Source organism: Neophocaena asiaeorientalis, unplaced genomic scaffold (genome assembly GCF_003031525.2).
Source record: "Neophocaena asiaeorientalis asiaeorientalis breed wild unplaced genomic scaffold, Neophocaena_asiaeorientalis_V1.1 scaffold79, whole genome shotgun sequence".
Classification (NCBI taxonomy): Eukaryota; Metazoa; Chordata; class Mammalia; order Artiodactyla; family Phocoenidae; genus Neophocaena; species Neophocaena asiaeorientalis.
This window is the reverse complement of record NW_020175402.1, coordinates 2,993,186-3,019,717: the sequence shown is the minus strand read 5'-3', so window position 1 is coordinate 3,019,717 and position 26,532 is coordinate 2,993,186. Positions and strand designations below refer to the sequence as shown.

The window sequence follows — 26,532 nt, the reverse complement described above, 5'->3', positions numbered from 1 at the left end:
TCATCCTGTCCTGAAGGACCACCCTACTCCAGCCCTTGCCTGCCAGGATTCGGTCCCATCAGTGGGATTTATTCGCACAATTAAATGGTGACCATTCTCAATTTTTCCTGTCCAAATCTCCTCCCTGCTGAGGGAGCTAATATATAGGATTCAGACTCTAATCTGTCAGACCCCAAGGTTTGTACTTAATCCACTCCTGCCTCCCCTGCCCTGTCCTGCCTGAACAGACAAATCTCCTCCCTGCCAAGGGCTTAGAATGTCTTTAGTTTTATAAGTCCACTCCCTGCCCAGCTCTGGTTTGCAAGGATGTCCTTTGCCTGCCTGGCCCCTCCATGAGCCCACCCCTCCCTTTACAGAATAGAGAAACCACACCGAGTGGGTGAGCAGCGCTCTCCCCCGAGACAGGCAGAGACTTCTACCTCCTCCAGCAGCTCTCAGGCTCTGCAGTGACTCAGAGATGGTTTCTCTGGGCCCAGAGGAAGATGACAGGTAAGAAGGACAAACTCTGGTTTGCTTCATCCTGGGAGAAACAAAGTGTGGGATCTATTTTTGTCTTTTAAAAAATGCAGGAGGGGGCTTCCCTGGTGGCACAGTGGTTGAGAATCTGCCTGCCAATGCAGGGGACATGGGTTTGAGCCCTGGTCTGGGAAGATCCCACATGCCGCGGAGCAACTAGGCCCATGAGCCACAACTACTGAGCCTGCGCGTCTGGAGCCTGTGCTCCTCAACAAGAGAGGCCGCGACAGTGAGAGGCCCACGCACCGCAATGAAGAGTAGCCCCCACTCGCCGCAACTGGAGAAAGCCCTCGCCCAGAAATGAAGACCCAACACACCCAAAAATAAATAAATTTATTTTAAAAATAAAATAAAAATTAAAAATGCAGGAGGGAATTCTGGTCCAAAAGAGCAGATGGAACACAAGTCTTCATCTCTGCTTCCTTCTGAAATCCCCCATGAATGACAGTAAAGGAATTCAGACGTATGGATCCATAAGGCCAAAGAGAAAGGAGAGACGACAACCACATTGGAGAGAGGCCAGTCAATGTTCGAATGCTGGAAAAGCTGATGGCTGAGTGTGACTTGGCAGCCTGGCAAAGGCCGAGGCTCAAACCTCTGGCCAACTAAATTTAAATGAAATTAAGGAAAATTAAATGAAATTAAAAGCTCAGTGCCTCAGTCGCGCTAGCCACATTTCAAGCGCTAACATCCGCTGGGGCTTGTGGTTCCTGTATTGACCAGTGTGGGTCTAGCACATGTCCACCACTGCGTAAAGTTCCACTGGATGGCAGGGCTCTAGACGCTGACCATCCAAAGTGCGGTCCTTGGATCAGCAGCGCTGGCAACCCTCCGACCCTGCTCGGAAGGCAGAATCTCAGGCTCCATTCAGACCTGCTGAATGGGAATGTGCCTTTTATTTAGCCAGATTCCCAGGTGATTCATAGGCACATTTGACTTTGAGACTTAAGGAAAAGGAAGGTGGTGGTTAAACTCTGGCTGAAAAATAGCGTTGAGGTAAAGTCCTGCATTGTGGGGCTCATCTAGCCCCTTTAACCCCCTGGGCCACTGGGCTTAACCTCCAGGCAGGAAATTAGAGGCTCTTGGGAGACTGACCAGCTAAAGAGAACAGACTGACAGATACTGATTGATGTTACATGATCCTCCAATGAAATGACCAGGTTCCTGCCAATCAGCCAATGGGGAGGCCACTAGCTGATAAGCCGGCCCCCACACCCAGAGCTTCCCCTGAACTTTTTTTATTCAACGAGTTTCTAGTGGCTTAGTCTTAAATAGGAACAGATAGCTAAGGGTCAACAGACCTCTGAGGGTACAAGCCTCAAACACGATGAACAGACAGCAAACATATGAACAGAGGGAGGCGTTTAAAGCAAATAGAGACAGAAGGGCAGAAGGGCCCTTCAAAGGGCAGAAGAAAACTTCGACATCCTCAGAGAGATGAGATACTACATTAATAAAACAAGAACAGAATGCTATAAGAAAAGAATATTCCAAGAACAAGAAAGAGTGTTAGGATATTTAAAATGTGATCAAATAAATTTAAAAATTCAATAGAATTATTGGAAGATAGTTGAAGAAATGTCTCATAAAGTGGAACAAATAAAGATTGGGAGAGAAAAGGGGCAAAAACAAATTACTCCAGGAGTAAGTGATTAAGCAGAAAAAATCAAGGGGAGGAAATTATCAAAGAATACCTGGAAATTTCCTGGAAATGAAGGATATGAATTTTTAGAATGAGAAGACTCACGGAGTCCCCAGAAAAATGAATAAAAAAGATGAGTGGGACTCATCATCATGACCTTTCAGAACACAGGGCCTAAAGAGAATATCCCACACACATCTATAGATAATCAAAAAAAAAAGGTCAAATACCAATAAAAGGATGAACACTCAGATGAAACCAGAACAGCAGTGGATTTGATAGCAGCAGCAGGGAAGCTCTGAGATAACTCTCCAAAGTTCTGAGGGAAAATACCTCCAGCCTAGAAGTGGACAGAAGCCAAACTAAATATCGAGAGTAAGGGTAGAAGAACTACATTTTGGGACATAGGAAGCTTCACAAAAAATCCACCCCACCCCACGCACCTTTTCCTGGGATGCTCCTGGAGGACGTGCCCCACTAACGTGGAGGAGCGAAGGAACATGAGAAGCTCAAGGGACCCAGGGATCGAGGAGTGCCCAGGGCGGCGCCCCGCAGCAGCCTGGGGGTAGCCAGTCCAACTAGGGGGAGGAGGGAGGTGCAGGGGGATTCTGCCAGCCAGGAAAAAGTGAAACTGGTAGACTTTCTATGTGTCTGTCCAGAGTGAAAAGAGATCTACGCTTCCGTTGGAGAGTTTGGGGGATGAACTTATGATGGAAAATTCAGCTCCTCCAAAAGGTTTAAGGAGCTAAGCTGCTCCCTTCTACTCCTCCCCCGACAATTTCTCTTTCACTCCACACACCCTCTGCGATGGCCCTAGGAGGCAACTCCTGTGATCAGAGGATTTGGTGGAAGCCAGACTGAAAACTGCTGAGTCCAACACCTTCTCCTTACAAACGGGGAAGCTGAGGGCCGGCGGGGATGCCCAGGGCACACAGACTGGAAGGTTCATTGGTAGTTCATTTGGTACGTTTTCCAGAACTCCTTTCTGATTCATTCAAGACAAGATCAGTAATAACAACAGCAAGAACCAAAGACAACCCGAAGGGACTCTGGCCCGTGAGCACGAAGAGGTACCACCGGGCCCTGCGTTTCCCCCTCAGCTTTGCCCTCAACCACCCTGCTTGGTAACTGCACTAAGTTTCTAAAACACACCAACTGAGGTTTCTGAGTTACTTCTCGTTGCCACCTATGAAAGCAAGAACATAGAGATGTACCTGAGTTGTATACACCATGGACAGGCCACTGTGAACCTCTGGAAGAAAAAAAATTGGGGGTGGGAGTGCAGGGAAAAAACCAAGTCTCCTCGGAACCAGGTGCCCTGACCCCCAGTGCCCCTGGCTAACTCCTTATTATTATTTTTTTTAAAGAACCCAGGCAAATGCCGTCCTACAAAATCCAATCATCTGAGTTTACCCCTAACGCTGACCTTTCAGGGGCCTCACTTTGATTCTCGGCCTCTCCCTCCTCCTTTTCCAAGGACTTGGTTAACCTCAAGGTCTTTGTAATGAGCGAGTTAAGGATGTAAACTCTGTCTGGAGCACCTGCACTTCACTACAGAATTCGAGGGAGCCTAGTTCTGTGTAAGCTTTTATCACGTGACGTTCTTTCTTTGAGTCTTGGTGTCCCGGGCTATGGAGCTCATTACATCACCTGTTCAGCAGGGTCACCACCCAAACCCTGAGAGGGAGGTCTGATGTAGGGGGCGGCAAGAACCCTGGGCTGGAAGTTAGGAGCCCAGGGTTCGAGTCTTACCTCTGTTACTTGCTTGCCGTGTGACCTTGGGCAAGTCACTTGTTCTGTCTGGACTTCAGCTTGCTCTCTTGCAAAGTGCACGGCGGGGATCGGTGACCTCCCTCTCACGCTCCTTCCGTTGTGTGACTCTCCCGCCTCCCAGTTTGGTTCAGGACGTGGCCCCTCACCCTCCCCAAGGCTCGCCTGCCTCCTACACCTTCCATTCCAGAAGGAACAGCCCTCCCCTTTCCTGCCCGAGCTGGGGCCTGGCAGGCGCTGGGCGGCAGGCGCTGGGCGGCAGACAGGACAGGAGGCGGGGGAACAATCCCGGCCATTCAAGCTGCCCATGGGGAGAGCTGGCCCGCAGCCAGTCACAACAGGCCCCGAGATACAGAGGGGCGTTTGTCTGGGAGACCCACGGTTTCATCTAAACCTTTGCGCTCTCTCTCCTCCCTCCCTCTCAGGTGGCAGCGCCAGCCCCCAGCTTTGCTAGGAGGCAGGATGTGGATGCTGTGCAGACCTGAGCAGCCCCTCTAAGGGCTGGGAAACGGGCCAAAAGGCGGAAGGTGGGAAAGAAGGGCAGGGGAGACACGTGTGCAGGGTGGCCGCCCGGGGCGTGGCCACAGGGAGGGCAGAGGGTGGGGACAGTGTGTGGGGGGCACAGGAAGGGCTTTGGACAGGGCAGAGGCAGTAGGGAGGGTTCAGAAGGAGGGGCTGGTTCCCCACCCTCACTGACTGGGAGGAAGGGATTCGTGAACAAGATGCTCCCTTCTCCTCCAGCCCTCAGTCTCCTCAGCTTTAAAATGGGGCTGGGAATTCCCCGGTGGTCCAGTGGTTAGGACTCCATGCTTTCACTGCCGAGGGTACGGGTTCAATCCCTGGTCAGGGAACTAAAATCCCATAAGCCGCGCAGTGAGGCAAAAAAAAAAAGCTGGTTATCCTGTCCTTATGCTGTAAATCAAATCAGATGATGAACCTGCAAATAGCGTGGCCTAGGGAAGAAACGAGTTTGGACTCAGGTGGACCTGGGTTCAAATCACACCTCTGTCACCTCTAAGTTATAGGTAATTATTACCCTCCATGAGCCTCATCTTCCTCATCTCAGGGAAAAAAAGATGTGTGTGCAGCCAGACAAGATCATAAGGAACAAAAAAGAGCAGATGGGACGTACCCTGCCCCAAAAATGCATTTGAATGAATGAAGAATTAGCCAGGGCTGCAGTGTGGCCACAGGGCTGCTTTCACCATAATAAAGTTTCATGGGCTCTAAACAGTTTATTTTTTCTGATGTGATAAAAAAATGGAAACATTTTCTTCTGCCCTAAAATGGGATTCCCCTCCCCGCCCCCGCCGATTTTAAAAGAAAATAAAACATTTCAGGGGCCCTTGAACGTCTTGTGGGCCTTGTGTCTGCTGTGCCCGGCGGAGAAGTCGGCCTGATGTTGGATCAGGGTCTTCTCAGTGCTGACCTGTCCTGGGCAGAGCCCCCAGTGCCGTCTCTGAAGAATCTCCCGTGGATCACTGATGCCTCCCACCCCAGAGCTGAGCCCACGGTCCTCCAGTTTTGCCAAATCTTCCAGTGTCAATGCAGTCCAAGCCCTGTCACGCGAGGATGATGGGCCCCAGCAGCAGGCAGGTGTGGAGGCAGGGAGAATCCAGGGGCCCTGGGTGTGTAAGCCGGCCTGGCTCTCAAGGAACTGGGGTGGGGGACGATGGGCACTTACCACTCACGGTCACCACCACTCCCTTTTGGGACCTCCTCTGTGTCTAGCACTGTGCTTGGGGCTTCACGTTCATAATCTCATTTACCCCACGTCACACCCATTCCGCTTTACACCCAAGGAAACTGAGGCTCAGAGAGGCCGAGTAACTCACCCACTCACAGAGCTACCAGAGCAGGCTTGGGACCCAGTCTTCTGCCTCCCCAACCAGGGGCCTCCCATCACCCACCCCGGCCTCCTTGAAGAGTCAGAGGGAACATGAAGCAGGCTTTGAGGGTGTGCGGAACACGCAGGGCAAGTGTGAGTCCAGGATCCAAGGAAATACGAAAGTGAGCAGGAGAGCGTTGTGGGGAAGGGAGTGGGTGTGCCAGGGACTGAGCGTGCCAGGGGCACCTGGGTACCCCGGGGGGTGGTGGGCTGTGAAGGGGCAAGGGCAGGGGCCAGCGTGCCAGCATTTGCCTCCACAGGCCAGTGTGTCTTGAGCCAGCAAGGCGCTTGGCCAGGCGGGGCTACTGCAAAACACGCTAATAGGTACTTCATTTTCTCTCCAAACTGCCCAGAGCCATGTCTGTTTAGCTACAAACCACAGCAGATGCCGTGCTGTTCAGGGAGCACTGCCTGCCTTGGGAAAGAGAAGCTCAGAGTCACAGAGCAGGATGCAGCTGCTCGCGGGCCAGGGACCTCGGGCTCTGACGTTTGCCAAAGGAGGGAGATTCTTAGCTGGGGACAGGGTGCCCGTCTCCACACCAGTCACACCACAGCCAGGGGGAGTGGAGTGTGCCCTGAGTGTGACCTTTCCATGCCAGAGTGGAGAGGATGGAAAGGGACTCTCTGTCTCAAAGCCTATCGGCTGCACAGCTACCCCAGAGAGCTTTCTAGCAACAAATCTGACCGTGCTGACCTCTGCCTAGACCTTCAGTGGTCTCTCACCAGCTAAGGCGAATGAAGTCCAAACCCCTCAGCAGGCCTTTTACCGCCCAGCAGCATTTAGACCTGTGCTTGCCAATATGGTAGCCACATGCGGCTATGGAGTCCTTGAAATGTGGCTGGTCTGAATTGAGATGTGTTGTATGTGTAACATACCTGCGGGAACTCAGAGACGTAGCACAAAATGAAAGAGTGTGAAATACCTCAGTAGTCTTTAAATATTGATTAGATGTTTGATAATATTGGGATATACAAGGTTAAATAAAATATATTATCAAAATGTAAGTTTCTATTTACTTTTTTAACGTGGCTACTAGAACATTTAAAATTACATATGTGGCTCATTTATCTTGAACAACACTGATTTATACTATGTCCTTCTCTCTTTGCTGCCTCTCCTATCAACACTAGCTCATTCATTTGTTCATTTCTTCATGCATTTATTCATTCAGTAAAAATTCATTAATCTTAAGCTACATGCTAAACACTGGAGACAAAAAGGAAACAATATAGGCCTGAGCCCACATGGAGCTTATGAACTATACTTTAGAGATACCAAAGAGCTTGTGTTCTACACACACATATCGCATAGCATTACTTGCCTCTGCTCATATTCATGCTTCTCTCTAGAATGACTTCCTAACCCAGTCTGCCTGGTGAACTCCTATTTATACTTCAAAACCCAAACCATCAAACACTTCAAGCACTTATGTCAAAAGTTTCAATTAAAAAAAAAATCTACCTCATACAGTTTGTTCACTCCCACCCCTACTCCCTGCTGGGGTTCTGAACTATTAACTGTGTGATTATGCAATTTTACTATCATGTCAGTTTAAATGTCACCACTCTAAGATTATCCCTTTCCCCCCAACCCCAGGAATTGTCTCACTTACCCTCTTTAACCTTCTTCACAGAATAACCACCAGCTGAAACTGTCTTGTTTGTGACCCATCTAACCCCCAGATCCTAAGCTCTGTGAGAGCAGGGTGGGAGGCCACTGGGAGGTCAGCGTGCCAGCATTTGCCTCTGTGGGCTGGTGCGTCTTGAGCCAGCAGGGAGCTCGGCCAGGCAGGGCTACTGTTTTTCTTGTTCAGAGCTGACATCCCAGGGCCTAGCACAGTTCTTAGCACCTAGTAGGCACTTAGAAAATAAAGATGATGGCATGATGGCTGTAGAGTAGAGGGTGTTACAACAGAGGCTCTGGAGCCAGACTGCTCGGTTCAAATCCTGCACTCAATTAGCTACTGTTATCACCATCGTCATTGTTATCATATGTCTGCTTTCCCCCTCTTGAGGGCCCAGGCAGTGTCTTGGGCTTTGTCATGCCCTAGCACTTCACAGAATCTGGTCTCTTCCAGTGTTCCCCATTGCAGGAAATGTCACTGCCACTCACATAGCCTCTGAAGCCAGAAACCTAAAGTCACCGCCTGTCACCAGTCCTCCACCCCCATCATCAAGCCCTTTCAGATTTACCTTCACGTCTTACACATTTTCTTACTAACCTCTCTCATCCTCCCTATCCTCGTTCAGGTCCAGGCTTCTGTCTTCTCTCACCTGGATGCTGCAATAGCCTCCCAACAGGTCAAGGCTGCCTCTACTCTGGGCCACTGCAACCCTTCTCCACAGCAGCTCCAGCAATCTTTAAAAACCTCAAGACTACTTCAGACTAGAACTTATGATGGTCAGCAAGTCCCCTGTACAGGATCTGGATCCTTCAGACCCCTCCAGTCTCCTCCCTGTCTGAGCTCTGCCCTCTGTCACTCTGTCCCATCGCTGCCACAGGGTCTTTGCATATGCCAGAGCACTCTTTTCTCATTTATTGACACTTCTGATACTTTAACCCAAGCATCACTTCAAATTCCCATGCTATGCACTCTCACAGCCCTGTGTCCCTCTGTCTCCACTGGTTGTAGTTATCACCTTCCATTTGATGAATGGTTGTGTCCCATATCAGACTCTGAGCCCCATGAGTGTAGGGGATGTGTCAGGTTTTTTTTGTTTTTTTTTTTTTTGCGGTACGCGGGCCTCTCACTGTTGTGGCCTCTCCCGTCGCGGAGCACAGACAGGCTCTGGACACGCAGGCTCGGCGGCCAAGGCTCACGGGCCCAGCCGCTCCGCGGCATGTGGGATCTTCCCAGACCGGGGCACGAACCCGTGTCCCCTGCATCGGCAGGCAGACTCTCAACCACTGCGCCACCAGGGAAGCCCAATGTGTCAGTTTTTATTCACCCTTTGAATCCCTAGTTCCTCAAATACTGCTTGGCACATTGCAGGTATGAACACACAGTTGTCAAATGAAATGAACCCCCGTTAAGTGAATGAGCAGTGGGGGGTTAATAGCAGCTGACTGAACTGCCTCATCGAACAAGGACCAAGCACAGGCCATGGGTCTTGTGCTTTCCCACCACATGGGGCCGCTGGTAATGCAGACATGACATTAAGAGACAAGACAGGCCGTGAGTGCTATGGAGCTCGGAGTGGGAGAGGGTGCTGAGCAGGGGGCCGGGGAAGAGGGCGTGCTGCCTGGAGAGGCAAAATTTGAGTGGCACCATGTGGTCATTAAACCCTTGTGCTCAGGGGTCAGTGATCTGGGTCTGAACCCCAGTAATATAATAGTAGATTATATTTACCTGTCTCTAAGTGCCAAGCCCTCTGACTGCTTTATGTCTATTTGATTGTCTCATCCTCCCGAAGAGGAAAGCACATTGCAGTTTAAATTTTTTATAGAGGACACTGAGGCCCAGAGAGGTTAACTAACTTGTCTAAGGTCACCAACTGGGATGGGATGTGAACTCTAGGAATCCGACTTCAGAGTCTGCTCCACATTTGAAGGCTTGATGATAAGAATAAGCATTTGATGAGCTCTTACTAGGTGCCAAGCACTTTTCTAAAAACTTTACAAGTGGGGCTTCCCTGGTGGCGCAGTGGTTGAGAGTCCGCCTGCGGATGCAGGGGACATGGGTTTGTGCCCTGGTCCGGGAGGATCCCACATGCCACGGAGCGGCTGGGCCCGTGAGCCATGGCCGCTGGGCCTGTGCGTCCGGAGCCTGTGCTCCACACGGGAGAGGCCACGGCAGTGAGAGGCCCGCGTACCGCAAAAAAAAAAAAACAAAAAACTTTACAAGTAAGTTTTTATTTATATCATTTTTATTTTTATAACTCGTTTCGTCCCATAATTTTATTTCTTTCTTTTAAGTAAGCTGGGTATCATTATCTCCATCTTACAGGTGAAGAAACTGAAGTCCAGAAAGGTTAACTAACTTGCCTGAGGTCACACAGCCAGCAAAAGTGATGAAACTAGTTAGAACAATGCAAAACACTTAGAGTTCATTCTTTTAACCACTCCACTTCACAGCTTCTGCTCTATGAAGGTGCATTAGTATTATTATTATTTTGCTGGGATTTTGTCAGGTGGAGAAGGGAGGAGTGACATTCTAGCTGGGAAGAACATTGGGTGTGAAGACTGGGAGGTGGGGGTGAGTATGAACACTTTCAGGAAGGAAAGTGTGAGATTGGTGATGGGGGTGGGACGGTGAGGGTCCCAGCACCGTGGAGCTGAGTGTCCAGGGAAGGCCAGAGAGGAGATTAGATGTGAGGGATGTTTGGGGATTAAGCTATGGAGGAACTTCCTCCACAGGGAGATGCAGGCATGTTCTGCTCTCTCCAGGATCCCTATGCCATGGATTCCATGTGAGATGTTTGAAAACTAGAAGCCTCAGAGCTTCTGACCTGGCTCTGCTGAGTGTCCTTTGGGAAGTTACTTAACCTCTCTGTGCCTCCATTCCTTTTCTGTAAAAGGGAGGTAATAAACAGAACCACTTTCGTTGGGTTCCTGCTTGAGTAAAATGACTTTATGCATACAAAGCCCCGGCAGAGTTTGGCATAAAGCAGCCCTTTGATATCTCATTTCTCTCCCTTCCCCAGCCTCTAGGACGACCTCCCCAAATCCCCAGCCTCACCAGAATCAAGGCTAAAACCAACAGCTGATCGAGAACCACTAAGGTCCCTGGAGACCCCAGGTCAATAAGACGAGGAAGCAGAGAAGCAAATATCAAGCTATCCAAAGTGTGTCCAAGACTGAGGAAAAAGAATAATTATAATTTATTTCCTTCTCCTTCTTGCTGTGTCAACTCAGGGTTATATAACTGAACTCTGCGAGGTAGCCCTTGGGGCCGCCAGGAGGCAGGGTTGGTGGTGACATAAGTAAATATTTCTCTGCTCTCTGCCCCGGGCTCGGGTTCTGAGCAAACACCACAGCCTGAAAGGGAGGCCATGACAAGGAGGAAGGTGGGTGAAGAGTGAGCTCTGGGCTGGGACTCAGGAGACCGTGTTCCAGGCCTAGCCCTGACTTGAAGGACGTGGAATTCAGGCTACGAGTGATCTGGGAGGAGAGATTACAGTGTGAGCTAGGGAGTGGCGGGACCCTCCCTGGGGAGAGAATCCAGCCTTCTCCCTGCACCCTGGCCTGGCATTCAAAGCTCTCTCTCCTGCCTTCTCCCCCATCCCATCTTGGAACCCACACGCTACGAACCCTGGCTCTTTGGGACTACTGAGTCCCCAACGCCCCCCAACAGGATTTGTTCCTCTCCCGGGAAGTCCTCCCCTTCCCTCAAAATGGTGGTATGGTGCGGGGGACAGAGGTGTGGGGTTTGGAGTCAGACATGGGCTTGAATTCCGGCCTGAGTGGCTTTGGGCCTGTGACTTAACCTCTCTGGGCCTGTTTCCTCATCTGTAAACTGGGCTTGGTGATTCCTGTCTTTTTCCTGGTTGCAACAATCAAATGAGATAACAATTGTTAATAAGTGCCAATTACTTAGCCTTATCGCATAAACGTGTGAAGGTTTTGCATGCATAAGTCATTTAGCAATGCATGTCAAGCCTCTAGAAAAGTGAGTGCCTGATGCACAGTGGGCACTGATAAATGCTGCTTTCCTTCTCCAAGACCTGCCCAAAGCAACCCCGCCAATCTCAAGTAGGTCGATGTCTTCTGAGACGTCACAGCATCTCATAGGTACTTTGCTTACAGCATTTATCATATGAAAGTGTTGTAATTAGTAGACAGGTCTGTCTTCCCTTCTATTCTAGGAGCTTCATGGGGAGTGAATTCACGCACACAGAGAGGCTGCGTGGAAGAGATGGGCTTTCGCAGATGCCCTAGGACGGGTTGGCTTTGAACATACACTGAACGCTCTGGGCTCTGGCTCCCTGAGCCCTGCTGCCGACCATCAGGGGCCCTCGCTCAGCTCCCTGTAGACTCCAGGGCTAAGCCACACCCTCTTCTGGGTGCTTACGGGGCTTGGACTTGGCCCTGCACCATAATTTTTTAGTCCAAACCCAGGACACTTGTCCTAGCAAAAGATTTTGGGTCCATGAGGAGTCCAAGAGGAGATCTAGAAGCTACAGAATGAAGGTAGAAATACTGGAATTCGCAGGATAGTCCAGTGGTTTATGAATCGTAGACTTACTTCCACGATGCCTGGCCTGGTCATGCACCTGGCATACGATAACTGTCTAACAAATGCTTAGTGGATTGGGGGCAATGTGTTTTTTCACTCCATCATGCTGCTGGGATATTCTACTGTAAAGGAACAGAAGCTACCAGCCTGCTTCCCTGGGGACCCACTCGTTGCAGAAAGAATTGCTGAGACCTTGGCTTTCTGCACGGTGTCTCTCCTTCATTCCAATACCATCAATCGCTTCTGGCTGGTTACAGAATAAAGCCCTAATTCTTCGTCTCATCAACTAAGGTATTCCATGAAACTTTTCCAGTTTTATCCACCAGCACCCGTCTCCTTCTTTTCTCCCCGGCCCTAGGCAGGGAATGAGTGACTTCCTGTCTCCTAAACTCACCCATGCTTCCCAGCACTGGGAAGCTAGCTGCACAGTATTTCCCATCCCACTGCTCACCGCTGAAGAGGTAGAATCTATTTCTCCACTCCTTTGAATCTAGGTGGGCCCTGTGACTGCTGGGACCACTAGAATATGGTAGAAGTGACACCGGAAGTTCCAGGCATAGCCCTTCAGTGGCAGCTTCTGCTTCCTGCCTCTCAGAATGCCTGCTCCTGGAAACCTCCTTCTTGGAACCCAGCTGACATGCTGTGAGGAGCCCAAGGCACGTGCAGAGGCCACAGGTAGATGTGCCCCAGCTGTGCTCAAAACTGACAGCCAAGTGTCACTAGGCAGCCACATGAGTGAGCCACTGGGGGCGCCCAGGCCAGCTGAGCCTTCAGATGTGAAGATCTGACCGAGACCACGCGACAGACAGCATCAAGGCACTAAGTCTTGGAGTAGTTGGTTACACAGGGATAGATAATCAGCACACTGGCCTTCGCTCCAGTGCTATCTTCCCAGTACTACACCAATCTAAACCTTCCTCTGTCATGAGACCCAACTGTCCCCTCCTCCCTAGGTCACCTCTTCCACCTCTGACTACTTATAATAATTGTCTGCACCAATCACAATGGCTTTGCAGTGAGATCCCTGGACCTACTTTTCCTTTAAAACATTTAAAAGTGTGCTCTAAACAGAAATGTTCTATCATTTCTGAAAATGGAAAACCAATGTCACTTGCCATCAACAGAAAGTAACAAAATAAAATAGATGAAACGGATCAATGTCATTAAACTCTAGCTGGACAGTGTTACCTCCCAAAGTGTCTGGGCCCAAGGCTGGTCCTCTGTTAAAAAGATGAGCAAGTGTTGTAGCCAGACTCTGAGTTCCAGAATCTGGGTAGTTACAGCATACCAGCTTCCGGATTCCTGGATCACATGGCCATGGTTGTGTATCTTTAAATTCAACAGCTCCGGGCAGCCCTTGTGATTCCTTCACTTTCCTGATTACGGCAGGTGCCATAGCTCTCCAGTCTGGCCAGTTCTGTATTGTTTTGGAAGCCTCCAGCCTTTCCAATATTTTAAAAGAATTAGGTGCATAAAATCCCTTCCTACCAAAAATGACGAGTTCTGCTTCTGTTTCTTGCACTGACCCCTGACTTAAACACCCTGGCTTCCCATAGCTCTTGCAGCACGTCCTGGACTTGTTTCTTTTATTATTTAGGTATTTCCTTCATGAGTATGTTCAATGTGGGTCTCTGTGTATTCCACCTTCTAAGGCTTTATTTGCCTAAGAATATTTTTAGTATGACCTCATGTTTGAATGACAATTTGGCTGGCTTTAAAATTCTGGATTGAAAGGGTTCTTTTCTTTCAATTCTTATAATAACATTACTCTGACTCTGGATCAAGTGCTGTTACTGAGATGTATAATGTCAATTTGATTCTTGGCCCTTTGTAAGGGATGCTATTTCTTTGTCCTTCCTCTTTGTCCGTCATATTCTCGATTTTACCATGATATCTTTGTGTGGATTTTTCTTTATTTCTACCGTTGGCTACTCCATGAGTCCTTTCAATCTGAGTTCATTCATTTTCCTTTCATTCTGGAACATTTCATCTCCATTATTTCAATTCTTCCCTGTTCTCCATTTTTCTTTTTCTCTCCTTTAGTGACACCTACTTCTACCCACCATCTCTTAGGTTTTCTTTTTCATTTGTTCTCTCTTTGTCTTTTCCTGCATCCTGGGACAGTTCTCAATCTGATTTTCCTCTTTACTAGTTAGTTGTTCACTTATATCCAACCTGATATTTATACCATCTATTGTGTCCTTTACTTTAAAGAGTATATCTTTCAGAGCTAATCTTTTGCCTTGGTTCTCTCCTGGACTTCTTGTCCTTGCGTTATTTTACAAATGTCTTCCCTTATCTTTTTAGGCATAATTATCGTGCTTTACTTCAAAATCTTGGTCCATCTACTTCAATCATTCCGCTTTAGATGACATATGCAGCTTGATTTATTGTCTTTCTTGTATAGTAGTTGTACTTCTAGGGCATCTGATTATTTTCGTGGGTGAATTCATGTCCCCCTGTGGGTATTTGCTCTTAGTCTGGTAATGTGCCCTGGGGGAGAGCCAAAGGCATTAAGAGGAAAAAAGATGAGCCCCGAGCCAGAGAGCCACACAGACTCCTTCAGCCACCTCCTTCCTGTTGGCACTCTGCCTGTGTGTCTGTCAGGCTTCACCTTGGAGTTCCAGGGAGAAGCAGACTTGGCAGGAGGTACACTGCAGGGATCCCACAGGCTGGGGTGGGTGGTGGGGTTGGATGGGCATTGATGCAGGAGTGAATGCCTGAAGCTTGTCCTGCTTTGATCAGTCCCTTATTCCAGCAGGGCTTTGAGCTGCCCCAGACTCCCCCCAGGGCTGTAGCTGTCAACTTCTGCACTACAGAGGCAGGAGGTAGTGACTGTCCCAAGACAAGGAGCAGGGACAGGAAGTGGGTAAGCGTCCTAGAGAGCAGGACAGTGGAGAGGTCAGTCCACCATTCATTCATTCCACACTGAAAGTGTGTCTTTCCACACTGGAAGTTGTGGTGGGTGACCGGGAGACCGTGGGAAATGGACCCTGCCCTCGGGGAGGTCATGCTCTGACAATGAAACAGGGAAGAGCTAAATCTGACTACAGATTGGATCTGTTTAACCTTTGCTTTCAGTTGCTTTTGTTCATTAAAAGGATATTGTCTATACATAATGGCCTGCCTTGGGGAACCCTGCCCCTCTTCCTGAATGTTAAACCAAAGTGCCTTTGTTCAGGGAAACATCCCGACGCTGTCCACCTGTGGATGGCTGCAAGAAAGAAGAAATTAACACGTCTGGTCACCGAGGCTGGCCATTCCAGAGGCATCTGCAAATCTTATGGCCTTTTTACTTTACTTCCTCACCTCCTTCCCTTCTCTGTTCTATAAAAGAAAATGGCATCGGAACCCAATAAGTTGGTTTTTCGGAGACATTTGTCTGCCATCTTCTCGGTCTGCCAGCTTTCTGAATAGTCATCATTCCTCACCTCAATGTCTCCGATTTATTGGCCTGTCGTGCAGCGCAGAGAGAGCTTGGACTCAGTAACTACAACGGTCTAGCAGACTCAGCTCAGTTCCCTACTAAGGTCCCTATCTTGGCACCTCCTTTTGGGCACCTCACTTGGTCTTCCTAAGTCTCAGTTTCTTCATCTGTAAAATGGAGATAAGACAGTTCATGCCAAGTGATTAGCAAATGCCCAGCACATTGAAAGCTCTCAAAAATATGAATTACTGTTGTTATTATTACTATGACCAATGATAATGTTTCTAGGGATTAGGTAGCAACTTGGAGCTGCTCCCATAAGATAAATGAATCCCCTTTTGTCCTCTGGGCAAACCAGTCACCCTTTAGGTCTGAGACTGGATAGAAGGCCAAGACGGGGTGTCTAGAATTTCCACAAAAGAGGATAGAGTGGTCTTGGCTCTTTGAAAAGTTTTGGTCAAGAAGTAGCGAGGGGCTTCCCTGGTGGCACAGTGGTTGAGAGTCCGCCTGCCGATACAGGGGACACGGGTTCGTGCCCCAGTCCAGGAAGATCCCACATGCCGCGGAGCAGCTGGGCCCGTGAGCCATGGCCGCTGAGCCTGCGCGTCTGGAGCCTGTGCTCCGCAACGGGAGAGGCCACAACAGGGAGAGGCCCGCGTACCGCAAAAAAAAACAAAAACAAACAAGAAGTAGGGAGGCAGAAGGTGGGAGTTTGGTGGGGAGGTAAATAAAAAACCCAAGTTACATTTTCCAGAGACAACTATTAATACCACCACAGGCATTAAGATTTCAGATAACTAGTCCGTTTTCTACAGTTTCTTGCTTTTTTGTTGTTTTTTTTTAATTGCTAAAGGGCAGTACAGGGAGGAGGTTAGAACTTCCACAGCAGCGTGGGCGGGAATCTCAGCCTTGTTTCTACCTAGCCTCAGGGCCTGCATCTCTCCTGGGCCCAGGAGACAGTGCCAGGGCTCACAATACTTTCCGGGGCTCACAAAAATGTTCTCATTTCTGTCAAAATCAGAAGAAAACAGGAAATTTTAGGTTGGAGAAAATGTTTTAATACACCAATGCAGTCATTAATATAACTGTTAATATGTTTTAGGGAGGAAGGGGTCCACGAAGGCAAAATTGCATCGCTGGTAAGCTCTGTGGCCACCAGCAAGTGGTCTCTGAACCTTAGCAGGGACCGAGGGAATAATACTACTCACTTCCTGGGCTGCCGTGGGTGTTAAAGCGACTGAGGCATGTGGAGCATTTAGCGCTGTGTGGGCACCAGCAAACACAGGCTCTCAGCAAGCAGTCGTTAACCACTTATTTCCCTCTGAGACCTGCAGGCTAAAACCTTAGGGAACTTGGAGGAGGGTTAGGGGATTAGGGACAGCAGCAGGGGAACAAGTTACACAATTGCTTTTTATTTTGTACGACAGACTGAAAGAGATCATCCCCAGTGGAGGAACAGATGGAAGCTTCAAGGCCAGGCCATGTGTGCCGGAGTCTGCCAGAAACCAAACAGCAGGAAAAAGAGCTGAATTCCCAGTGCAGGCCCGAGGCAGGTGTTAGCCTTGGAGAATGAGTGAGTGAATGAATGGTGAAAGGATTCTGGAGGAACTGAAAAATCCTGAGGCTTGTTGGCCCTAAAAGTTGGCTCGACAGGTCCCAAGACACAAGCTTCTCTGAAGGGGAAGGGAAACTAATGTTTATTAAGGGAGGACCACGGATAGTATCCTCTTTAATACATTGGGAAACTGAGGCTCAGAGAGGCGATGTGGCTTGACCAAGATCCCACAGCTCAAAAGCAGAGGCCTATGTGCCTGCTCTGTGCCCCATCCTCACTGCTGGCTGAGGCTGCCCTGGATGGAGCGAGGTGTGCTGGCAGTCCAGGGTCTGCACGGCTCCTTGAGATGCCAGGAGCTTCTAAGACCGTCCCCTCCACCTCCTGAAGCTGCCCGGGACGTACCATAGGATCTGGCAGCCCCACTGAGGGCCCCAACAGCTCAGGAGTATCTGGCCCAGGCAGGAGGCCCCTCACAACAGGCCTGGAAGCTGGCTGAAGAACAGGCCTCTCTGTCTTAGAGGCTGGCACACCCTCTTTTCCTTCCTTAGGCCAAACTGCAGCCAGCACCCCCAGGAGTTTCAACAAACCACATGATAGGTTCCAGCCCAGCTGCCACTGGCCCTACCCCCTCAACTCTTACCTACACCCAGCCCTGCTCAGGAATCCAGAGACCTGCTGGCAGGCTCTGGCCTTGGCACAGTCCCCTTCCCCTCTTCCTGCCCCCTCCTGCCCACCGAGGATCTTTCCTCCTGATAAGGAATTCCTCTGAAAGAAGGCAAAGAGGGATCCACCCTACCAGATCCCAAAGCAAAGAGTGGGATGCCAGAAGCCCAGATGTCAATGACTGCATCAGGAGGCCAGATGGATGGAGATGGGGAGCCCAACAGGGCGGTGTGCTCAGCGCTTGGAGGTTGTCCAGGAGAAACAAACACGCCGCTGCTTCTGGGCTGCCTTCAGAGGCTCTCGCATGGCAGCGTGCAGGGGGCATCTTAACACAGGCACTGCTGGCCAGCAATACTTAGCCTAGTTTAGAGAGGTTCCCATTTTAGATTACTTTTCTCCAATATCAAACATACATCTTTTAAAAAGTAAAGTGAACATACATAATTTGGGGTCTATTTTCATCATATGAGGTTTTTTGTTGTTGTTTTTTTAATTAAAAGGGTTTATTGGGCAACTTAAATCCACTTTACCATTCTTTTTTTAACCTTCCATTCCATGTTATTGGAAGATTGGAAAGTAAAGAGAAATGTTGCAGGATTTACAATTCCCAGAGACTCTCAAAGCCCACTCTAGTGACAAAGCACTTGGATTAGGAGACTTGAGGTCTCCCCTAACCCTCCATTGACCGAGTGTATCTCATCCTCTCTGGACCCGTCTTCTCACCTTTAAATGGAGGGAGCCCTCTGTTACCTTTAAGGGTCTCTGTAGCTCCTACCTTCTGTGACCCTGAGCCCCAGGAGCAATGGGATGGGGATCAGCCTGGATGTCGCTTTCCTCCTCTCAAAGCCCCGGGGGTCTCCGGGGGGCTGGCTGTCAAGGGCAGTAGGGCTGGGAGCAGCAGCACAGTGCCTAGGCCTCCCCCCGAGGTGTAAATGTCTACTAGTAGTGGATTCTTCCCTGAGAAAAGACGCTGATGGTGGCAGGAGAGAGGGTGGAGGCACAGAACCTGTGACAGGGGGACGTACCCTTCAAGCTGTGAGGTGGGGATCAGACAGGGGAAAAAGAACTTGTGATGCTTACATCAGTTCTGTCAGGGGGTGCTCTCCTCTCTCGACGCCAAGAGTCCCAGTCCTCAGCCCAGGTTTGTGCATTCCACAGACATTCACTGAATGCCTACCACGTGCCAGACACCGTCGTAGGTGGGGATGAAGCAAGGAAGGAGGCAGGCTTGCTCCCTGTTCCCATAGAGTTTACAGTCGGTGGGAAACACAGACATTAACTGATTATGAGCAGTTATGGAAAGTGCTAGAAGGAGAAGCTTTGAACTCGGCTCTTTTGAGATATAGCGCCTCCCGTCTCCTCTTGATGTGTCCCCCCAAATCTCTCACCTCCACTTCAGATCTTTGCTTCTCATGGACTCCTAGTCACCACAGGGAGATGGAAACCCAATGAGGCTGCCTGCCAGGATGTCAGACAGGCTGACAGGCTAACTTTGCTAAGAGTGGCTCCACCTCAAGTTACATAGCTCCCTCCCAGCCCGAGGCATCAGTGGCCACTGTCCACAGGGGTGATAACGGGTGTGCAAACCGGCCATGGGGATAAGCTTTGAATCCACTGCAGCAGATTCCCCCAGAGACCCAACACGTTCCCCTAGCCCAACTCACTGTGAGCCTGGCTCAGCACACACATAGTTGGCCCGCCTGGCACCACACTGCCCCCTTCAGCTACCTCACCACCAGCCAGGAGACAGCAGGACAAGGTGAGGAATGTCCCACCCCCACGAAGGGGCCATGGGAGTCCCTTTCCCTTTTCATCTTCTGTTCCCATCAGGTACCCACAGTCCTTTGCTGTGTCTTCCCCCCTGCCCTGCCCACCCGCCGCCCCTTACCCCTGTAATTTGGAGGTGGACACTTAGAGGATGTGAGAAAGGTATTTGACCTACCTAGAGTTCCAGCTCCTTCATCTACGCCCATGTGGCTGCTGGGACTCAGGATTCCAGGATTTTGTGTGCCCTCCCTACCTCTGTGCTCTGGATGAGCTTATCATATTACTCCCCTGCCCCCCATAACAGGGGGTGCCCCAAATCTGTTACTCTGGGCTTATCTTAATCTGTTACACTGCTCCATCCACCTAAACAACCATCTCCTACATCATCCCATCTGTTAGGATCTGATCATCTCTAAATTCACGGCTATTTATTGACTACTTACCACATGCCAACTGTTGTACTACATACTCATTCATTGTTCATTCATTCAACCAATATGTAGTGAGACCTACTATATGCCAGGCACCATATAATGGTGAACCAAATAGACATGGCCCCTGCCCCCAAGAAGCTACAGCCTAGGGCTTCCCTGGTGGCGCAGTGGTTAAGAATCCGCCTGCCAATGCAGGGGACACAGGTTCAGGCCCTGGTCCGGGAAGATCCCACATGCCGCGGAGCAACTAAGCCCACGCACCACAGCTACTGAGCCCACGTGCCACAACTACTGAAGCCCACGCACCTAGAGCCCGTGCTCCGCAACATAGAAGCCATGGCAACAAAGAGTGGCCCCCACTCTCAGCAACTAGAGAAAACCGGCATGCAGCAACGAAGACCCAGTACAGCCAAAAATTAAATAAATGAATGAATAAATTTATGTATTAAAAAAAAGAAGCTACAGTCTAGTGGAAATTAACAGCTTATATTTACGGAGTGCCTATAATATACAGACCTTGTACTAAGCACTTTATATGGACTACCTGACACTCTGTCAAAGAAATTGTTTCACTTACGGAGCAAAGGGAACTGTAGAGAAATGCAGGGTCCTGCCCAAGACTAAGTTATTGGCACCTAAGGGGCAAGGCAGGGATTCCGATGCCCAGGTTGACTGATTCTAAAGCACCAGCACTATGCTTTCTTCCCCACCCCTACTCAATCCCACCTCCTCCAAGCACCCCTCCAGATCCTCGTCCCAGACTAGATGGCTTCCTTGGTCCTGCTAAGCCTGCTCTAGTATTTGACACACCCATGTCCTCCTCCTGCCAGATATCCAGCCCACAGAACATGTCCCCACCTCTTTCCTCTGGAGCAGCTAGTCCAGTGAGCCACCCCGGAGCTGCTGAGTTTGCTGATCTGAGCTAGAACACTGGTTTCCTCCCCCTGCTGTGGGTTTTCATCGCAGATCTTCCTCCTGGAGGGGTCTCCGCACAGGGCTCACCCATCCAGACGCGCATTTCACAGATGAAGCCAACACAGGTCCTGAGTGGTTCAAAATCCCTTTACCTCCTGGCTCGCCGAGTCCGCTCCCTTTTCTTCCGGGGAGTCTCGGACCCTCAGCCGGAGGCTTGGTGAGAGGGGTGGGACAAGGAAACGACCTGCCTGCTGGATGCCCGTAATATCAACCCCCCAAACGCAGGCTGGCGCTCGGGGCACTTCTCCGCGAGGGTCGAGCTTGCTCGGCACTCCGGGCACCTGTACTTGTGCCCCATCCCCATTTCCAAAACCCGCAAAAGGTGACCGATATCCCTCCCTCCACCCCGGCCACCGCCCACCGCCCTCGCGCGCAGACCCCAGGCACCCCTTCCAACGCAGGTGGGGGTGGGACTGGGAACTCCTGCCTCTCCCTCTCCTGTCACCCTACGCCTCCTACCTGCTCGGGGGAGCCCTGCGCTCCGGCCGCCGCCCGCTCCGCCTCCCGCCGGCGCCACCACAGCAGCCCCAGCTCCGGCCGTCCGGGATCCCGCCCCCGGCTCCGCCCCGCCCCGTGCAGGTGATCCCGGGGAGGGGCCGACTTGCCCCCACGGTCCCTGCCTCGGGGGCCGTCCTGGGGGCGCCAGGCTCGGGACGCTGGCTGGGCGGCGCCTCACCGCAGTGTCCTCGCGCTTCTCCTGGCCTGGGTCCTTCTTGAGATTCCAGTTCTGGCACACCCATCCCCACCCCCAGGCGCTCAGCGCACCAAGGCCACGTCTCCCAGGTCAGACTTCTGCCAGGGCAGAAGGGGAGAAGGGGCCTTACAAATAAACCAGGCCGGGTGTGAGCTGCAGGGGGCTTGTGTAGGTGTCTTTTTTTTTTTATTTATAATATTTATGGCCTTTTCTTTTTTGGCTGCACTGGGTCTTCGTTGCTGTGCGCGGGCTTTCTGTAGTTGCAGTGAGCAGGGGCTACTCTTCCCTGCGGTGCGCGGGCTTCTCATTGCGGTGTCTTCTCTTTGTTGCGGAGCACAGGCTCTAGGCACGTGGGCTTCAGTAGTTGCAGCACACGGGCTCTATAGTTGTGGCTCATGGGCTCTAGAACGCAGGCTCAGTAGTTGTGGCGCACGGGCTTACTTGCTCTGCGGCGTGTCGGATCTTCCCAGGCAGCGGCTCGAACCCGTGTCCCCTGCACTGGCAGGCGGATTCTTAACCACTGCAACTTTTTTTTTTTTTTTTTTTTACATTTCACTGAAAACTTTTTATTAGCCTTTTGGATAGAAACGGGAATTTATTTGCCAGAAGGATGATCCCATCATACTTCTGCTGGAACCAGCACATGGCCTCCTCTTTGCTGATTCTGTGTTTGGCCCCAATGCAGCCTGTCCTGTGCTTCTTGTCTACGATGCTGAAACCTGGCCTACCCAGCACCACACAGAAGTCCAGGCCGTAGATACCAATGCTTGGGTCATATTTGATCCCCAGATCGATGTGTTCTTGGATCCCAAAGCCAAAGTTTCCAGTGTCTGAGAAGTTATTTTTTCTTAACTCATACTCTCGCACCTTCAGACCTTTCTGCAGGATTTCTTCTGCCTTGGCCCCACGGACTGTGCAAAGGACAGCAATTTTTTCATTTCTTCTGATGCCGAAGGATCTGACGGTGTATCTAGCTTTGGAGAACACAGGGGTCTGGCCTGTGAGCTGCTCCAGCACCTTGGCTGCCCGGGTCAGCCTGTCTCCACTCTCCCCCACGCAGATGTTGAGGCAGAGCTTGCGGATGCGAAGTTCCCGCATGGGGTTCTCCTTCTCCCCTTGATCCTGCGCCATGACGGGAAACAGGAAGAGAAAGTGAGACCTCTCTTTTTTTTTTTTCATATTAAACTTGTAGTTTTATTCAGGTTTGATTTTTAACAAATGTGTCGGGGAGAGAGCCCACAGGAAAGGGTGAAGCCCATGGGGGCAGGGCCCTCCCAGATGCCTGAGGAGGGGGCAGATCCCCTCCCCTCTCCTCCTCTTCCCTTCCCATCTAAAGGGATTTGGGGAGAGACATAGGCAGGGGAGGGGGCTGGTCCCCAGTCTGTGGGGGTGGTGCTTGGGAAGAAGGGCTATTGGGGAATAAGGGACCAGACCAGGGATGAGTGGGGGAAGGGCACAGAATCCACAGCTTTCTGATTCCAGATTGAATTAAAAAACAAAACAAAACAAAACAAACCGAAACCACAAGCAGCACCCGCCCGGTCTCCCCCACCAGGGCTGTAGTGCGAGGGGAGAAGAGGAGGGGCAGCTTCACCAAGGCCGTGGTTCACTCACTCCTGGCCAAGGGAGCAGGGTGAAGGGCAGGGGCTCCCTGGCAGATTGAGGGTGTAGGGGAAACCAAAATAAAATGTCAAATAAATTGTGTGGGAGGAGTCCAGCCAAGGGCTGGGCCAGAGCTGGGCCAGGCTCGGGGAGGGGGCCTCTGCAGGCTGGAGGATCACTGCTGCCACCACAGCCACCCTGGGAGCCAGTTATTTGGCCACGGCCTTGACTGCAGCAGCCGCGTCCTCTGTCGTGGCAGACAGCACCGTGATCAATATCTCTTCTCCACCACCGTACTTCTGCTCAATCTCCTTGCCAAGAGCTCCCTCAGGCAGACGGAGGTCCTCTCGCACCTCCCCGCTGTCTTGGAGCAGTGATAGATACCCATCCTGGATGCCAATCAGCTGGAAATCGTTCCTTTTGATGCTGGGGACATCCATATTATGAGTTGACAGGCAGATATCTTCATATTTCTTCCCAGTATAGATGTCAAGACCAACCAGATGGACCTTGGCATGACCGTGCTGGCCAGTCTTGGAGGCTGACATCTCCACAATCTTACATGGCCGGCCTTTGGGCACCACAAAGCCATTCTTACGTAAAGCTGAGCGCTGCATCGGGAAGGTGGCTGAGGCCCCCGCATCTCCGGTCTCGAAGTCCAAATCATCTGCCATTTTAAGAGGCTTCGATTCCAGCTCGCGCGAATGCACTGACTCGACCCCGTTCACTCGCGGCGAGCCCAACTGCTGCCTCAGAGCCCGCTGCCGCCGCCGCCGCTGCTGCACACGGGTCTTAATTAAGTGGGATTGTGCTAATTTGATTGAAGGCTTTGCGGGGAGGTTGGGGTCTAGACAATCACAGAATGTTACACCAGGAGGTTTGCCAGCTAGCAAATGTCAAAAACTCCGCCCTGCAGAATCCGGCAGTTTCCGGCATCAGACTGGTTTACGGCTGGATCCCTGGAGCCCAGCACTCTATCCCGGGCACACAATGGGCCCTCAATTAATATTTATAAAAAGAGAGAAGAGATCTTAGGGGGTCTCTTAGGGGATCTCCCCGTTTACAAACAGGAAACTGAGGCCCAGGAAGCAGAGGTAAGTTGCCCAAAATCACACAGCAGGGGAGTGACAGAATCAAGAGTACAGCCAGGTTTCCCCATTGTGTTTTCAAATTATTTCTAGAAAGTGTTTGGTTTGGGGCCTAATGCTTTGTCACTGGTGCCTGTGAGATGCTATCAAAGCCTTGATAACTTCCTCCCAAGTTGGCTGAAAACAGAGAGAGCCCACTGTGTTTTAACAGGCAACTCAGGTGGTGTTTATTAACAAGGATTGATTAAGAAGTGAGATTCTGTTACTCACTATATCGTACACCTGTAACTTATATAATATTGTATATCAACGGTACTTCAATAAAAAAATGTGTAATTCTGTGATTCTACTTTTTTTTTTTTTAAGTGAAAGGTTTACTGAGAGAGATACACATTCCAAAGGCAGAATGCTGTCCATCTCAGAAGGTGAGAGCAGCCCCAGGGCATGAGTTTGTCCTGGAAAGTGAGAGCAGCCTGTGATTCTACTTCTCACCAAATACATGAGACACAATCCTTGGCTTCAAAGAGCTTCTCTGTGGTGGGAGACGCAGATCTGTCCACAAAGCAGAGGCTGTGAAGGAAGGCAGAAGGCAGAGAGGGCCCCGTGGGAGATGCTCTGGTCCTGAGACCCGAGACCTATGAGACCACTTCAAGATACCTCCAGAAGCTCTTGCCGGCTTGTGCATGGGGTCAAGGGCTCTGTAGTCGGATGGTCTCAAGTTCCAATCCTGACTCAATTGCTTCCTAATTGCAAGGCAGGAGCGGGGGTTTTTTTTTTTTTTTTTTTTTGCGGTACGCGGGCCTCTCACTGCTGTGGCCTCTCCCGTTGTGGAGCACAGGCTCCGGACGCGCAGGCTCAGCGGCCATGGCTCACGGGCCCAGCCGCTCCGCGGCATGTGGGATCTTCCCGGACCGGGGCACGAACCCGCGTCCCCTGCATCGGCAGGCGGACTCTCAACCACTGCGCCACCAGGGAAGCCCAGGAGCAGGTTTTTTGTTGTTGTTTTTAACCTCTCTGAGATGCAGTTTCTTTCAGTTGGATGAAGATAGTATACTTCCCTCAGTATAGTTGTGGTGAGAATTAAAAATGCGATAATGCTTATAAAAGTCTAGATAAATGGAAGAATTATTATGCTAAGTGGTAGGCGCTGGGGAGGTAGACACACCAACACAAAGGGGACCTTGCATCTCTGTTAGGTCCCCCTCTGAGGAATTCAGTGGTCTTCAGCCTTCTGTCATCCATGGCTCTACCCCACCTTCTGCTTTCTCCCTTAACCCAGGCCAACCAAGCCATAGGACACCTGCCATGTCAGAATGGCTTTGCACACACCTGCCATGAGGGATTCGGGAATGAAACTCTGAAACCAAACAGGACCCTGTAGGGCCTTCCCTGGTACAAGTCCGTCCGTGTCCCCCACTTCTTGTTTGGCCTTCCCTGGGCTCCAAAGAGCAGACTCAAGCAGTTAATGATTAGAAAATAGAGTCAAAGGACCCCTAGTTCCTCCTGAAGGGATATAGATAACAATCTGACACATATCCTTGAGTTGTCCCACAGAAACTAAGACCCCGTCTCACCTGCTGGAGCATGGTGACTACATGCTGACCACAGGGACACAGACCTCAGACTGCTTGGAACCAGAAGGCTGATGACTGAGACTTGAAAAACATCACCTCACCAGCAGCCAATCAGAAGAATGTCCATGAGCTGATCATGTACCCTGCAGCCCTACCCCTAATGCTACTTTCAAAACCCTTGCCTGAAGGCCAGGGTAGTTCAGGTCTTTTGAGTACTAGCCGCCCATTCTCCTTGCTTGATGCCCTGCAATAAACACTGTACTTTCCTTCACCACAACCCAGTAGATTGGCTTTGCTGGTGTCAACTGAGCAGACCCGGGTTCAGTTCGGTAACAACTCTTCCTCTCACCAGCCTCCCCCATGAGGAATTGACCAGGGTCAGACACACAAGCCAAGCTCAGTGAGGCAGAGGCATAAAAAGGCTCTAGGTAACCTTCATCTCTCAGTTTATTTATTCATTAAGTCCTCCTGAATGTTCACTACAGGCCAGGCACTCTGCAAGGTGGGGCAGAGTCAGTGGGGGCCCTGCCCCAGCCAGTAGACCTCAACTTCCAGTGGGGCTGTGAGGACAGCTGATGCCCAAGCACAAAAGATGGTAACACAAGAGAAAGACAGTCTGTGAAAAGTTCTACAAAGGAAATAACATGCTGTCTTTGATCATTATCCGTGGGAGGGTAGGGGCTCCTTCAGAAAAGGAGGGATGGGCAAGGACCATCTGCTGGGAGAAGACAGGTGAGCTGAGATCTAAAAGACAAGCAGGC

The 26,532-nt window shown here is 50.6% G+C and overlaps 3 protein-coding genes across 6 annotated transcripts in view; all 3 read right to left on the bottom strand.

Annotated features, from left to right (window-relative positions):
• NCMAP (non-compact myelin associated protein) overlaps positions 1 to 21,335 on the bottom strand; it is a 40,489-nt gene extending 19,154 nt beyond the window's left edge. The window contains exons 1-2 of one of the 4 annotated variants that reach the window (XM_024766581.1): positions 21,273 to 21,335; positions 20,697 to 20,881 (exon numbers count right to left, since the gene is read on the bottom strand). The gene's annotated coding sequence lies outside the window, so the exon portion shown is untranslated. Of the gene's footprint in view, positions 1 to 20,696; positions 21,040 to 21,272 lie in introns of those variants that run through there. The other 3 variants (XM_024766583.1, XM_024766580.1, XM_024766582.1) reach the window with 3 other exon arrangements.
• Positions 21,336 to 22,053: 718 nt separating this feature from the next.
• LOC112414320 (60S ribosomal protein L11-like) lies at positions 22,054 to 22,686 on the bottom strand. The gene has a single exon (XM_024766777.1). The coding sequence runs from the start codon at positions 22,684 to 22,686 to the stop codon at positions 22,060 to 22,062; it is 627 nt and encodes a 208-aa protein (XP_024622545.1). The 3' UTR covers positions 22,054 to 22,059.
• Positions 22,687 to 23,131: 445 nt separating this feature from the next.
• Positions 23,132 to 23,987, bottom strand: LOC112414321 (eukaryotic translation initiation factor 5A-1-like). Its single transcript, XM_024766779.1, has one exon. The coding sequence runs from the start codon at positions 23,781 to 23,783 to the stop codon at positions 23,319 to 23,321; it is 465 nt and encodes a 154-aa protein (XP_024622547.1). The 5' UTR covers positions 23,784 to 23,987; the 3' UTR covers positions 23,132 to 23,318.
• Positions 23,988 to 26,532: the final 2,545 nt, after the last annotated feature.

Coding starts and splice junctions, on each gene's coding strand:
- LOC112414321 (XM_024766779.1), bottom strand. CDS start 23,783: ATGGCAGATGATTTGGACTTCGAGACCGGAGATGCGGGGGCCTCAGCC.
- LOC112414320 (XM_024766777.1), bottom strand. CDS start 22,686: ATGAAAAAAAAAAAAGAGAGGTCTCACTTTCTCTTCCTGTTTCCCGTC.